The sequence below is a fragment of the Grus americana genome, chromosome 9 (genome assembly GCF_028858705.1).
Source record: "Grus americana isolate bGruAme1 chromosome 9, bGruAme1.mat, whole genome shotgun sequence".
NCBI classification, from domain to species: domain Eukaryota; kingdom Metazoa; phylum Chordata; class Aves; order Gruiformes; family Gruidae; genus Grus; species Grus americana.
Genome location: NC_072860.1, coordinates 7,187,426 through 7,201,750, shown reverse-complemented (window position 1 = coordinate 7,201,750; position 14,325 = coordinate 7,187,426). Strand labels below are relative to the sequence as shown.

Here is a 14,325-nt window from a genome sequence, read left to right as displayed (position 1 = left end):
GCCAGCTGCATCTCTGATCTATCTCCTTCCTGCCAGCTAGTTTATTATCCATCCAGGAAGGCAGAGATGCCACTGAATAGATCTCTGTATGTTAGACTGATGTTGTCTTGATTTCATCACTTAACAAAGTGGGTAGCCACCATCTCAGAATATTTCCTTTCAAATTGTCATTATTTGCTTCAGCCCAGCTGTTTGCTTGGCTTTGGAAGAGGTAGTTTGACAGCTACCTTTATTTTGTAATGTTTTGTTCAGCAGAGTTGGTTACGGGTATTCCAAGACACAAATGGTGGTGAAACGAAATGATGGCTCATCTAATATTCAATTGCATATATGTCTTTCATTTGTTCACCTTGGCCACCTGCCCAGCACAAATAAATGCTTATTGTTCCCTAAATAAATTATGCTGGTTCTAAACTTCTCTGCAATTTGATACATACAAGAGTTCTGTGTTTATTTGCTGGCACAGACTGCTCTAAAGATATTCAGCCTTCTGTGTTTTGGCTTCTGTTACACTCATTACCTTGAAAAGTAATTATGCAAATATCACACTGCATTAAATACAGGCAGGTTTTTATTTATTTATAAACATCTCAAAATTTCAATTTCAGGGCATGCAGCTGAAAAATGTCTGCACAGGGTGAGAGATGGTGCTGCCGCCCCACCCATTGCTGCAACTGAGCAGCAAGCAGTAGATAAGCAAAGTTGTTCTATTCTTTGCCTTGCCTGCTTATTGAAAGGAGGAGTGCAGTAAATTAGGCTGTACACATCCGGTCACCATGGGATTTGGCTGTGCTCACAACAGGCAGGCACTGAGCTCTACGTAAAGAACTTAACACTTTTTTTTCTCCCATGAAAATAAAGAGGCAACCCTGGAGAAAAAAGCAAAGTGAGCTGAGATAGAGATGTTTGAAAAGAAGCATAGGCTTGCAGCAGGCCCACAATAATTAATAAAAATCTTAAAACTTGCAGGGTTGGACTGATTCTGCTCTCTTAGTGATATTGATAAAATGTTGCCTTATTCAAGTGATCTGAGTCACTGTTTACGTGGAATGAGAATTGGAGCTTTGCTTGGCTGTTGCACTGAACTGTGTACTGCAAATTGCATCTCTTAAGAACTGAGGGGTACAGAAGGCTGCTATTATCAATGGATATCCAGGGGGTGCAAAGGGATTTTATACAGTTGATCCAAATTGCAGTCTTATCCATCTACAGAGAATTATACTAAAAGGAATACTAGATGGGTGAGCTGCTGGGGAACTATAGTCCATCAGCAAAAACTCTCATGTCCTTTAAATAGGTGTAAAATATTGATGTCTGGGGAAGGGGTTTAAAAAGCCACAAGTATTGAAGGAATATTTGGGCTTTACTATCTGGGGAGCTAAGACAGTTAGATTTCTGCAAAAATCTAGCAGAAGTTATACACTGCAGTTGCTTTTCATGTGTGATGATCAGACCCCTTTTAAGTGTTTCAAAATAAGCTTCTCAAAATCAGACACTGCTATAATTGTTCAATAGGTTTGAAAATGCAAACCTCTCTTACTGTCAATAGCCTTTACTCCTATCTAGAGACTTCATTGAAAGAAAAGTATGCTGTCAAGGAAAAGACTGCACAGACATCCTGGCAAGAACATACACATTAACCGAAGCATCACTAATAGCTCACTGGCTAGCACAAGGCAGAGAACTAGCTGCGCTCAGAGTTCAGATTTTGGCTTTGTCGCCTTTTTCTTTGGCCTCTTCTTTTATCATATTAGCCACCCATAAAGTGGGTGGAATATTGCTGTCTTGCAGCAACTATGTGAAGCTAAACCAGAGCTTCAGAAATGAAAGGTGCAATGGAAAAATGATATGTTAATAATAAATATACCTAAGTTTTATTGTTTGCCTTAAGGAAAGTAGCAGGAGGTCCAAGATTTCATGGGCAGTATTCATAATACATGATTTTCCATAAATGGATTTGTTCTACACTGAAGGTAAGACACAAACATACAAATGCACAGGTGGAGTTTAAGAGAGCTAGTAGTGGCCCTGATCCTATTTCCATTCCCATGTAAATGCCCTACTTGATAGTAGTGAGGCAAAGGGAGTTGTAAATGCGTTTAAATACATATATGTGCAAGCATTTATGGGGCGAGATGTGTGTTAGTATATGTGCGTGTGTAAAAATATAGATAGCTAGATACACATACCTGGTTGGTATGGCTGAAGTGAAAGAAAGGAACCGTGCAAGATCATCCCTGCACAAAGACATTAATTGTAACTCTTGATTATTTCAACAAAGTAACTTGCTGTGGATCTAGTAACTCCTGTTCAGTGCATCAGAGGTGCTGTGACTTCTGATTTTACTTGCAGCTACTTGTAACAAATTGATACTCTGCAATCACACAGGTGACCTTCACAACAGTCAATTAAACGCAACCATTATTAAGTGCAGGAGACAAAATTTTGTCTGCCCTTAGTCATCTTCTGCTTCTCCTGCCTGTTGCCAGTGTCCTTCTATGTGTGTATGCAGATTGTACTTCACCTGAGTGAGGCTGAGACCAGAAGCGTATACGTACAGAATAACTTATTCTGTGCCTTAAAAATATGCAAAGTGTGATATAGGCTCCTGCAACTCTTTATGAACTGGTATTGAATGGTCTTATAGGGAATAGTGATTGGAATGTTAAGTTGCAATGCAAATATGTCATTTATTTCCTTTGAAGCTGCAAAGGTCCCTCAAGTATAATGGGTTTTTTACTATATTTTTATGCATGGCATAGCATTTTCCTTAGGTTTTGGTGCTACATCTGGAAAAAGAAAAGCTAATGAAAAGTCATGGGGTTTTATTATTATTATTTGCCAGAAAGCAATAACAGTCTGAAGAGCTCACTGTAAGATCTCTGGCTGCTAACTTCAGTGGAAAATGGGATATTGCATAAGAAAACATACACATTTTCTAGTTCTTCAGGAAAAAGATAATCATCCCCAGTTTCATTCTTTGTCTATCTATTTGGTGTATGCAAAGCACCCTGAATACTCTTCTGCTTCTCCCACCTGTCTTCAGTTTTCCCATATTCATGTGAAGTGATTATCTGCAAGTAGAAAACAGGAATGTATTAAAGAACAGAAGAGGTACATGTATTTATTATTTTGGGGATGGGATTTAATTAGTGTCTGTTTTCAAAATAACTTACCAGTTATAGATGTATTTTCAAAGCAGTCATACTTTATGTTAAAATATGGAAAGTCTAAGTACTTATTCTGGAGGCAAAATGGAAATTGAGTTTTTAAAAAACCCCCACAAACTTACACTGAAGGCAAGCGATTGTCTGGTGACAAACATTACAGTGATTCATACAATATATAGCCATTAGGTTCTGGCAGCTGATCATTTAGGGAAAGAGTTTCAGATAAGACCACAGGATTTAGAAGCCCACATCCTATTAAAAGTAATTTTGCATTCAGCTTCTAAGGTAATTTTGAATAATCTCCTTCCAAAGGTTTAATTGACAAGAGTATGATGAAACACTAAAAAGCAACAAAACCATCATTAGAATTACCACTGTTTCTGAGATTGACAGTTTCAATAGACAAGTTGAGGAACACAACGTCTATTGGCATTTGTGGCAGGCCACTGTGAATGGCTGCAGGCTGCTGCTGTCATTGAGAAGAAGGGGTGGGGGAGCACCTCTTCCAAGTACTAGCAGCAACTAGAGCAAGGATTGAAGAATTCCAGCATTTTCACTTCCTGGTTTTCTGACTGCACCCTTAGTGCTTCTCATTCCTCCTACCATGTCAGATGCAGCCAAATCCTTTATCTCCAGTGCAACAAAGTTTTGCTTACTCTGTTGAAAGTCTCCAGGAAGCACTGAAATTAGCCCTTAGAGAATTCCTTGTCACTTGCCTTAGGGCACAGTTTTGTGTGCCAGGGCTGATTAACACAGCAGTTTGGTTGACAAGGCAGCTTTCAGTTTCTGTCATTCATCCAGGATCTTCCACCACCTCAACACATACTCAAAAATATCCCCATATTGTTCATTCCCTTGCCTAGATTAGTGCAGTATAATTCCTTCAACTGACTTTTAAATTAGGATCCAGTTGCTAAAATCGTGAACACCTTTTGCCAGTTTAGCTGTAACCTGCCTTCTTCCTAGTTGCTGCTCTAGAAGTGCATCTTCCAAGTCTTGTGTCATCTGTCAGCTCTGTGCAGATATGTTAGATACCTTTGGGCACTTCCTGGGGCATTAGAAGCCTATATTGAGTCAACTGTGTTGACCTTTTCTTGGGTAAAGAGATCATGCCATCTGTAGCAGCTTCTATGATCATGTAACAAGGGTATAGTGATACTTCTACGGTCTTTCACACACTGACAAATGGCTGAGATTGAGGAAGCTGTGGTTCAGCTGTGAGTCAACAATCACGCTATTGGGCTAAGAAGTTTCCTCACTCCTAAAACCACAGAGACTACAGTTTTCTGTTTTGCCTATGAGGGCTGCAGACAGACTTGGGAAATCTGTTTCTAATATTAAATAACATCCTGTGGTGGAATAACCTCTTTTGTGGGACTTGATATTTGGGGTGATGGCATCAGCTTTTGTTCAAAGAATGAAATAGTAGCTTCTGTCTAGGAAACCTTTCTGTCACCTTCATCCTCTTCACAGCTTGGTGCCTGGGCTCCTGTGACATGTCACAGCCATCACAGTTACATTCCCTCACAGACTTAGTAATTGCTACACACGAAGAATGATATTGCTCTAAATCCCCTACTTAAAATCCAATGCCATATTTTCTTTGAAAAAAAAGGTCTTCCAAGCTTTCTGTGTAGTGTAACTGTTAATGTAAAATAGCCTGATATTATGCAAAAGCAACAAAGGTAGTTAATTTTTAAAAGACTCTCATATATGCTGTCTCATTTTCATTTGCTATGAAACCCTTCTGCAAATTACAGCAGATGTTAAGTGATGTTTGTGTTTCTCTGGAATATTAATATGACTGTGTTGTGTGCAGAAAGAACCATTTTCAGAAGAAAAATCAATATAGCATTCCAATGTGTTAGGTAAAAAACCAGAAACTACTGTGTTCAGTGTTTTAAGTGTAGGAAGTAGAGCAGTCCAGGAAGGTGTCATTTGTCATTAAAACTTGCAGAGTGGGATGTCTGAATGCTGTTTCAAAGTTAAGACTTTTACTCTCTAAATATGACAAGGCACAAGAGGCCTGGAAAGGGACAGCACTTGGTGCAGTTGATGTAGGAAAAGCCTGTGAAATGCAGTTGGAATCAGAGAATAGAATGCACCATTTTCATGGAAGCCATCTGCATTTTACACGCTGCAGCTCTCAATACACCCTTTACCAAAAATTTATCAAGAAGAAAGCATGAACTAAGCATGTGTTTTTTTTCAGTAAGCCATGAAAAACTAAGGGTGACTTCAGCAAGAGATTTAGGATGCTTGAAGGGTGTTAATGTGAATTCTTTAAATGTCTTAACTTTTGACACCTCTTTGAATGCCTTCCTACTCCTTTTAACTTTTATCCTTGCAACATTTTTCCTCCTCTTCTAAAACCACAGTAGAGAAGACTCATGTCCAAAGGTATCAAAGAATATTCTTAATTTCCTGTTTGTCTCCTCTCTTTTAATGATTGCTGCCTTGTTCTAGCGTGAAAGCTTTTGGATCTGACTCTTCCATACTTTTACTCTGCATGTTCAGAGAGATTAGTGCAAAGGTAGTCTCAGTCCTGAAATAATGTGAACGACAATGCCTTGCCTGATGTAATCATGACACAGCATCCCTGCTAGAAAAAATGAGAAACATTCTACATAGATCAAGCAGTTGCAAACTGAGCTAGAAAGAACAATGTATGGAAAAATCCAGTGCAATGATTAGTATTGCTCACCTAGATAAGTGAATAGCAATATTGCATTTAAGCAGTCTTCCTCATAAATACATGGGGTAAAAACAATTATGGAGGCAAGAAAGTTAAGGCAACTCTATGAAATATAGGAACAATCTACAATACCTTACAGATCTCGCTCCATTCTCCTCGACCACTTGCATTGACAGCACGAACTTTAAAAAGATATTTTGTATTTGGATCCAGATTATGTATCTCAAGGTTCTGCTGCTGTATTTTGCTTAGCTGGCCAGCTAGTTGTGCCTGGACAATGTTATCAGGACCAATACCAGCAACTTCATAAAACTCTACCTCAAAGAAATCCACATCTTCTGTGGGACAAGTCCAGTAAATCTGTGACGATAAAAAAAAAAAACCAAACCTGTAGTACACAAATAAGTATTCTTTAATTTTGCTCATTTTCATTTTTGCTTTTTTGGAAGGCCCCTGTTTGGCAGATTTTAATTTTGAAATGCAAATGCAGCTGAAATTCCAGCATGAAATATATGTAGAAGATATGCAGTTTGTGGTATTGGAAAATGCTAAGCTTTGTTCTAGGAATTTCATAGTATCCTCTTCTAACACACTAGAAGTAATACAGGCTGACAGCAGTCAGCACTTTGCAACATGCACTTGGGATCTTATGCAATGGGCATCCTGATCTTAGCATCTATGAAATATATAATGAGGAAAATTGCATGGATATGATGTTACCACATTGAAGGCCAAGACCAGGATCAAATTAATTGATTTGAGGTAGAGATGTTTAAATTTAGATGTGGTACATCTATTTCTTTCTGCATTGGACCTTTCCATGTAACATATTTATATCGCCTCTATTATAATACCCCTATTGACTACAGTAGGAATGTGATATGATTCAATTTATGCTTCCGTTTCTCTCAAAAGGCGAGTTTGAAATGCATTGTCTCCTACCAATACAGTATTTGAACTGATATTGTAGTCTTATTTACTCAAACTTGTGTGGGTTCAGACTCTATCACAGCCTGAAAATATCATGATCTCTTGTATATATTTAGAATTTATTAATATCTTACTTTGGCAGACCTTGAGTAAACAACAGTCTGGTATATAACAACAGGTCCTGGGACTGGGGCTGATTCATTGTCTATAGGCTCTGGACTTGAAAAGTTAATGATCTGATACTTTCTTTCTTTTCTTGGAGTTTCACAAGCTGTATCCCAGTATGCACACACTTCATTACTCTCTGTAGGACGATGGGAAGGTGTAGAGCTTGGTCTTCTGACAGTGTCTTTAGACAGCACACCTAAATCAAACACGGAATTTAAAGATGGGCTTCGGAACAATGTTGCTTGCTTGGATTTGTGAGTATTTGAAACATGCCTTGGAACCATTATCTCTGGGTTAAAAGAATAGGGATATTTGTCAGCTTTACTTTCTGACTGCTTTATTCTGCTAAGAGATGGGACAAGTCCCTGTAAAACAGAGAAAAGTTCATCAAAGTTGAGTTGAAGTTTTCTTAAGGGATCTTCTTTTAAACGTGGACTAGGTTGGAAAATGGAAGGAACTGCATTTTCAATTTCTTTCACTAAGCAGTGTGCAGATTGCAGAAACACAACTTGGCTTTCCTCCTTAAGAGCCTCTTTAGAATATTGAATAAGGCCATCCATATATGATAGCTGACTGGATGTATAGTTTATGTATTCTGAAATTTCTTTCTGTTTTTTAAGTTCAATGTTTTCAAGCAACTCCATCATCTCCTTTTCTTGTTCATGAAGAACCATACGTAATTTTAAGAATCCATTTCTGATCTCCTTCCTTTTGGTGTCCTTATAGGTCTTGAAATCATTTTTAAATAGGATAACTTCCATTAGATCATTATCAACTACTTGGCGTACTGTAAAAAACAACAAAAAAAATCAGGTCAGTAGTTCCAAATTCATATTAAAATGTAATGGTTACAAGAGGCAGAATGATAGATTTTAGCTTAAAAGCATTTCAGATTTGGTAGAATGTGGGAAAAGAATAAGGATTCTGGTGTTTTTCTCTCATCTCTGCTGCTGGTAAGCCCTGAGGGAAGGTGTTTGTGTTAAAATGTTTACATTTGGGTGTATAAAATTTGGCAGTTAATTGCTACTTTATTATTATTTCCTCACACAAATTTATCTCCCCCAAAATGGGTTTGATAATTTTTATTTCATTACATGGAAATCCTGAAGCTTAATTTATTGTAGCTTGATATTATAATTGAAAATTCACTATGCCAGTTAAAATAACGGCAGCAAATGCACCTCCATAGCCCACATTCTGTCTGTGGCTGACTGTACATTCCTCTGATGGCTGATACGTGAAGGTGTGATTAACTTGTCTGACACTAAAAATTGTGAACACTGAAGGAACAGAATCAAAAATACCAAAGGCTGATAGTAAATTCCAGTGGCCTTCAGCTATCATTAGGAAACAATGTCACATTACAAAACCCTGCACAAATATTCTACATAATTTACTTTCAACTTAAGATTTTCAAAATTGAGAATTTAATGCTTCCAGCTGTTTCTCATTGTGCATGGTTCACTTTTACCTTCTGAATGTTATTTTACATGCAGCTCCATTCTGTCCCCAATATTTGTGAAGTTATATGCAAAGATCAAAGTTAAAAGAAATTCATAAAATCCTAGTCTGTGTTCAGCCCCTTAGTTGCTATGGACCAAGTCTTAGTGAAAAGTGACATTGGAGTGACTGCTTTGCCTCTTAGTCAGCATGGGCATAAGCATAAAACTGACTGAAGAGGGACAATTCATAACTTTCCTGCAAGGGAAGAAGCAGTTCCTCTTCAAGCATATGTTTTTGATTAAAAATATTCACCATTTTATTCTGCAGATGTAATTGGTGGTTATTCCTTGCTGGGTCTTGCAGGGTGAAATGAAGATTCCCCTCCCTAGACACACATTTCTGTTCCCATCCCACATACAGATCCTTCATTCTCTAGTGGTTGAGTCTGGCTCACCATGCCACAATTATGGGCTTGTTCCTTTTCTACAGGGGGAACACACCACCTTTCCGACTCTTGTGCTGTGCAGAGAATTAATACAGCTTGTCAACCATATGTTTCTTTCCCGAGGAGGCATGGGGAACTGTGAGAAGCAGCAGAAACACAAACCTTTTCTAAATTTTGCAATTGTATCAAAGAGGGAAGCAGCTTCTCTTGAACACGCGACTGCCAAGGGAATAGTCTCATGATTATTGTGCAGTGAGTTCTTGCAGGACCCACAGATCAGTTCGTGATCATCCAGACAGTATTCAGAGAGGTTTGAGTTGCTGTGCAGTAAGCAGCGCCACTGTTCATGATCTTCTTGGTGTGGTTTGGTGAAAATGTGGTCCTGAGCACCATTCTTGCTATGATTTAAATGCAGGCATTCATTACAATAATTAATTCCACATGTTCTACATCTTTTGGTTGCCACTCTTCTTCTCTCCCTGCAAGTTTCACAATAGACTGGTCTTTCACTATGGTCAAATCTCCACCTCAGAAAGCCATGTTTGCGCATGTATTTCTTGGCTAGTTTTGCTCTGAGGTAATTCTTCCGCAGCTGAATTTTATTTGTATAGGGGAGACAATGCGCTTTGCCACACACTGGGCATACGATGATATAAAAGTCTTCAGTTACTTCAGCTTTGGTCTTGCTTTTACTTATACACTTCTCACAAATGCAGTGATTGCACGGCAGCATAAATGGTTGGAGAAACAATTGCTTACACAGTGGACAGGCAAGCTGGTCACGGAAAGCGTGGCTGGAGACTTTCCTTTCCAGTGTAATGTCAGATGTATTATTCCTAGTTCTAAATCTTGACATGACATCTTTTAACCTAAATAAAATTGGAAAAAAAAAAAAAACCAAGAAAAAAAAACAACCAAACACAAAAATCCAAGAACTCAGGCAAAAATATCTCAGTATTAGGGTACATCTAAGACACAAAATTATAACATAAGCAGTTCTGCTTTGAATGCCAACTGTTCTTTTGTTCTGACTGGATTTTTTTAAAACAATTGGGTTATAATTATCAAAGAATGTATTTTTTTCTTTTCATTTTCATATTTATTTCACTGTATTTTGAATACTGTTACCAACAATAACAGTAAACAGACATCTCAGTCATTGAATTTGTTGATATGAATTTGTTGGGTTTTTACTGGTGGTCAAATGAAAAGACGAATACAGTTTGGTTTAGTACAAAATGAAATGTATTTTGTCTCCGTTTGATTATTTTTCAAAATGGAAACAACAAATAACTAGAGTGAAGAAAAGCATTTTGTGCAATTGACATGAAACCCTCTATTTTTTTTCAGAGTGTTAAATGCTTTCTTTTACAACTACTTTGGTACTATTTTTAGAATATTTTCTTTTTAATGAAAACTTAAGACAATAAATGTCAAAATGTTTTTCTTCAGCATTTTCAAGATGGAATATTTCCTCAAGGAAGTAACACACTTAAGTGTTTCACCAATTTTAAAAAAATATTTAAGAGATTTCTGCTTAACATAATAACACACATTTACATATGATCATCCTAATTTTTAGTCATTTAAGAAATCACCTCTGAATTATTTTTGATTTCTAGAATGAATTTAGTTTATTCTTAGTGTTAGCAGCTGCCTTATTATCATTGATTCTTTATATTAATTGCACAACTTTCAAATGGAGATTTTTTTAAAATTATTATTATTTTATTTCAGAAGAGGACTGATTTTCAGGATGTGCTAATCCCTGTTCTCTTAAAATTTGGATAGTCCTAACCTGCCTCTTAGCCTGTGAACATTGTCCTTTTAAAAATAAAATATTTTATAACGCCTCCTTGAATATTTTCCATAGCCTTGATATGAGCATCACCATCCAACATGGACACATGGTTCTAGGCCTCTATGGTTTGGTCCTCTGCTGTGCCTCTCTTTAACATCCATGTTGTTATTGCTTTCCTTCATACCTTCTCTCCCCAAATGTTCAACCATGCTATCTGGTGTTTCTGTCGCTCTAAACAACAGTAAAAAACCCTAATAAACTAAAGAGAATAGAATCTTCTGTTGCTATGAGGATTCCTTCTGGTCTTCAAAGTTTACCTAGGTCGGGATTGACCATGTATTTCCAGAGGTCCTGTCAATTCCTCTCAAATTGGTACTCTTCTAGTCTGGAGTTCTTCTGATAACTTCCTTTCTGCCCACCCTTCTCCCCTCTCCTTCCCCCATACCTTTTGGTGAGTGCTCTTCGGTGTTGCATTTCTATAGTTAATAATCAGCTACTTCCCTTCTGGTTTCCAGTTTTATCTTCTAAGACTGTTACTATGCCTTGTTTCCATTCTCTGTGTGGCATTTCTTGAGCCTTTATAATTATTTGTCTCCTTTTTGTTGTCTTCTGGATATAACTGCTTCCTTCCAGTTAGCAGTTTTACTGCTCTTTGTTTTACTCCAATTTGCCCTTTACCCTTGCCTGCAGCCTCCTTGCTACAAACACATTCCTGGTTTCCTCCTCGTTTTAACATTCTCTGTGTCTTCCTTCATGTTGCTACATAGATTTTTACACTATGATCATGTATAAACATGTATTAGTCATTTATGGAAATCAAGTCATACTAATTATAAGTGCAGTGATGTTCTGGAGTAGTCTTTGCCCCAGTCAGAGTAATAAGCATAAGATTACACTAATATCAAGATAAAACTTTTTCTGTTTCTCAGAAGAATGATATCCTGTGGTTATTCAAAATAGCTCCAACATGGCAACAGATCATATGTTTCTAAATGCAACACATCCATTAAGACATAATGTAAATTAGAAAAACAAAACCCCGGGAAATTTTAAGAGCCCTTAACTCCACTTACTGAACAGTTCCTGGTGTTCTTGAGCGATGTGGTTCATCGACAGAGCTTCTGCAGCACGTGCTTTCATAATACTGACATGCTGAATTCTCTCCACCGCAGCAGCAGAATTTGCAGTCTGGGTCATTTGAACAAGAGCAGCAGCACCACCAGCAATTTGCATGTTCTGCACATGAGCAGTGGCAGCACTGGCAAGGTTTGTCTTCTTTGTACGGACATGGGAAACAGCTGCAGTTTTGCTCACTGGTAAATAAGAAACGCCAACACAAGCAGCATTCTTCCTTTTTGCTGTGGCAAGTCATGTAACAGCAGTTTGAGCAGCATGGCCAGATCAAACAGGGATGCCCATTTTCATCCATCCCTCTGTCAGATACTTGGAAGAAAGTTCATTGATCCTTTCAACTTCTCTGCACACTACAGCAACTGAGCTCCAAAAAGGTACGAGCTCTGACTGTTGGGTCAAGTGCTGTGCTATGGCAATGCACTTCATTCTAGTCAGAAAGTGATGTCACAGTGAGATATTCAAATAAGGACACAGGCAGAATTTTATGCACAGCTACCTGATATAACAGTTACATCATCTATACATCACGATAACTATAATTGTTCTTCCTGAACTCCTTGAAAGCATTTACCTCACTTTTCATTAGTTGCATGGGGAGTTTATATACTTGGATTAGATACCCTACGGCTACTATCTTGTTAGGATGACACACTTCACAGACATTTTGTCAGCTCATCTGGATGGTGCAAGCAAACCAACTGAATCAGGACCTAACCAGTGATAGTGAGAGATTTCTCATCAAGCCTCTATAAGACTTTAAGCATAACTAGCATACATGAAAGAACCTTACACTTGAGATGCGTCTTGAAGCGTATCTTTGTAACTGTCTTAATTATTTTAAGCCCTTGTCTACCACTGGTTGTGATCTTGAACAATTCATTCCCCCAAGGCCTAAAGAAAAGAACTAGGCTTGGATCATAGGTTCAGTGCTATTGCTCATTTGCTGTGGGCCTGCCTCTTTTTCCACTGAGTCCAAGTGTGTTTCTTGCCCTTTCTTAAGCTAGCCACTCGCCTATAAATGTGATATCAGACATATTATTTCCATTATTCTTTAGTTACTTTGTATTAGGCACCTTTTACTTTCATTTAGTTGATTTATTCCAAGATTTATATAGCATTTTTTACCTATTCATAGATATGATAGTTTTAAATAAAACTGAAATTCGTGTAAAGAATACATGAGTTTCTCAATATTGCAGGCTTACTATAGCGCTTATATATAAGTGGTTGGACTTGATGAACTTAAAGGTCTTTTCCAATGTAAATGATCTAATGATTCTATGATTCTGCCCTCTAAGAGTTATCTGCAACTGACATCTGAAACAGCTTATTCTCTTACTCAAAACTGTACAGGACAGTGATATCTGTATGGTACATATTGAAGAATACTGACTTTTAATGCTGCCTTCTGTACTGTAGGTAACTAATTTTTCCCAAAGTTTAGCAATTCAACTTGCGTTAATAGGTGAGTGTGTAATTGGCAGTTAGTAAGGTAAGTCTTGACATAGTTTATTGTAACAGCTCCTTTGAGCCTATTTGCTCAAAGTCTGTTCTACCTAGAGAAATTTTAATTCACTGATTCAGAGCCCTATAGACCATAAAGGCTGTGTCATTATGTGTAACCGTTTATATGATGGGCTATAATAGGTTCTTTGAAATGGTTATAGCCTATTGTGTCAACTGGATTTTCATGCATAAGTACTAGATCTGTGTGTTGAACGGCTTTCTATAGTATAACCTGGATCTTTAATGGATGTTATTTATTCCATTTGTCTTTCCAGTTTAATCAATGGTAATGTGTTTTTATTTTGCATATTTAATTTTGGGATATCAAAAGGATTTTGAATTTGATCATTAGAAAAAATGTATTTGTCCTGGTTTTGGCTGAGATAGCATTAATTATCTTTCTCGTACTGGGTATAGTGCTGTGTTTTAGATTTAGTAAGAGAACAATGTTGAAAATACACAGATATTTTTAGTTGTCGCTAGGTAGTTGTGGTGTCTACACTAAGTCAAGGACTTTTCAGCTTCTCAGGCCCTGCCAGGTGTACAAGCCAGGACAGCTGATCCAGACTGGCCAAAGGAATATTCCATACTATATAATGTCACGCTCTGTATATAACGGTAGAAGCTAGCTGGGAAGTGGGATTGCTGCTTGGAAACAAACTGGACATTGTTTGGTTTGTTTTTATATAAAATTATTACAAGTATTACTATTATCTTCCTTTGTTATCCTATAAAACTGTCATTATCTCAACCCATGAGGGTTTGGTTTTTTTTTTCCGTTTTCCTCCCCATCCCCTTGCGGGGAAGGGGTGAGTAAGCAGCTGCGTGGTGCTCGGTTACCAACTGGGGTTAAACCATGACAGAATCTTATGATACTGTCTGCTTTTCTTTTGCCAAACATTCATAAATACATGTGGGGTTTTTTGAGGAAGAAAGGGTGGAGGAGTAAGGAAAAAACCAAAAAGTAAGTCTTGTGTTCCACATGGTGATACTGGGACACTCTTCTGTTTCTATGTAATACAGAGGTTAATAG

General features: G+C 37.7%; 1 protein-coding gene across 1 annotated transcript; it reads right to left on the bottom strand.

Moving 5' to 3' along the window:
- Positions 1–2,984: 2,984 nt before the first annotated feature.
- On the bottom strand, positions 2,985–12,081 carry TRIM42 (tripartite motif containing 42). The gene is made up of 5 exons (XM_054835482.1): positions 11,726–12,081; positions 9,014–9,720; positions 6,930–7,750; positions 5,998–6,225; positions 2,985–3,074 (listed from the first exon to the last, which is right to left on the bottom strand). Exons 1-5 carry the CDS (start codon positions 12,079–12,081, stop codon positions 2,985–2,987), a joined length of 2,202 nt encoding a protein of 733 aa, XP_054691457.1.
- Between the last annotated feature and the right edge of the window lie 2,244 nt (positions 12,082–14,325).

Coding starts and splice junctions, on each gene's coding strand:
- TRIM42 (XM_054835482.1), bottom strand. CDS start 12,081: ATGGATGAAAATGGGCATCCCTGTTTGATCTGGCCATGCTGCTCAAAC. Junction 7,751..9,013: donor AATTGCAAAATTTAGAAAAG/GTTTGTGTTTCT, acceptor TGTTTTTTACAG/TACGCCAAGTAGTTGATAAT. Junction 3,075..5,997: donor AATGGAGCGAGATCTGTAAG/GTATTGTAGATT, acceptor TTCTACTTGCAG/ATAATCACTTCACATGAATA.